At 44.8% G+C, this 1,368-nt stretch overlaps 1 protein-coding gene across 1 annotated transcript in view; it reads right to left on the bottom strand.

Annotated features, from left to right (window-relative positions):
* Positions 1 to 112: 112 nt before the first annotated feature.
* The window catches only part of EMWEY_00057750 (hypothetical protein, conserved), a gene marked incomplete at both ends in the record, with an annotated part of 2,553 nt that continues 1,297 nt past the window's right edge, over positions 113 to 1,368 (bottom strand). Inside the window, one exon of the mRNA XM_013480704.1 lies at positions 113 to 1,368. This exon is cut by the window's right edge and continues 1,297 nt beyond it. Within this exon, the coding sequence (XP_013336158.1) occupies positions 113 to 1,368 (1,256 nt within the window).

Below are 1,368 nucleotides of genomic sequence, written 5' to 3'. Positions count from 1 at the left end.
ATATATATATATATATATATAACAATAAATAATAAATATAAAATAAATAAATAAATAAATAAATATAATTAATTAATTAATTAATTAATTAATATTGTTTACTATAAGAGGTTTATTTGTCTCCTCTCTTGTCTCCCTCAGCAACAGCAGCATCTCCTGCTGCTGTTGCTGCACCTGCTGTTGCTGCACCTGCTGCTGCTGCATCTTCTGCTGCTGCTGCATCTCCTGATGCTGCGGCACCTTTTGCTGCAGTACCTTCTGTTGCTGCACCTTCTGCTGCAGTACCTGTTGCTGCACCTGTTGCTGTTGCTGCACCTGTTGCTGTACCTGTTGCTGCACCTGTTGCTGCACCTGTTGCTGCACCTTTACTTGCTGCTGCTGCTGCTGCTGCTGCTGCTGCTGCATTTCTTAGTGCAGCATTAAATAGTTGTGTAGGGGGTGTATAGTATTGCTGCTGCCTAGTAAGAAGAGGAATGGGGCTTTGCTGCAGATTGCATGCAGGAGGAATAAACAGCAGATACACCTCAAGGGGAATTAGTTGTTTATTTGCTACTTCTCTTATTAAATTCAATCTTAATTCTCTATATTTATATCCATCTGCTGCTGCTGCTGCTGCTGCTGCTGCAGCAGCAGCAGCAGCAGCAGATGCTGTAGATGCTGCTGCAGTAGATGGTGCTGCAGTAGATGTTGCTGCTGTTGTAGATGGTGCTGCTGCAGCAGATGATGATGATGATGATGTTGCTGCTGCTGCTGCTGCTGCTGCTGCTGCTGCTGCTGCTGCTGCTGCTGCTGCTGTTGCTGCTGCTGCTGCAGCAGCAGCACTCTGTCTTAATGCATTATTCCTAGTAAATTCAACAAACGCATGCATCTCTTGCTGCGCATACACCGCAGCACCAACAAGACATCGCAAACTTTTTATATACTTTTTATTCATTGATGAATTACCTATAAACATCTCCTGCTGCTGCTGCTGCTGCTGCTGCTGCTGCTGCTGCTGTTGTGGTAGTCCTGCTGCTGTTGGTCCTTGTTCTTGTTGATGTTCTTGTTCTTGTTGCTGTTGTTGCGTTACATCTACTGCTGCTGTTTGCTGCTGTTGTTGCAGTTGCTGCTGCTGTTGCTGCTGTTGCTGCTGCTGCTGCTGCTGTTTTTTTTCTGCTGCTGCTGCTGCTGCAGCATTTATTTTCCATCTAAGAAGGACAGATCTTAATTGATCCCTAATATTTGCTGCTTGTATAACATATTGCTGCAGCACAGCTGCTGCTCTATCTATAACATGAGGTGTCTGTACACCGCAGCAGCAGCAGTTAGCTCTCTGCTGCAGCAGCAGCTGCGTAGATAATAATTCAACACCTAATGCTTGATACTCAA

Source organism: Eimeria maxima, genomic scaffold (assembly GCF_000499605.1).
Source record: "Eimeria maxima Weybridge genomic scaffold, Emw_scaff2228, whole genome shotgun sequence".
Lineage (NCBI taxonomy): Eukaryota > Apicomplexa > Conoidasida > Eucoccidiorida > Eimeriidae > Eimeria > Eimeria maxima.
This window is presented reverse-complemented; position numbering and strand designations above follow the sequence as displayed.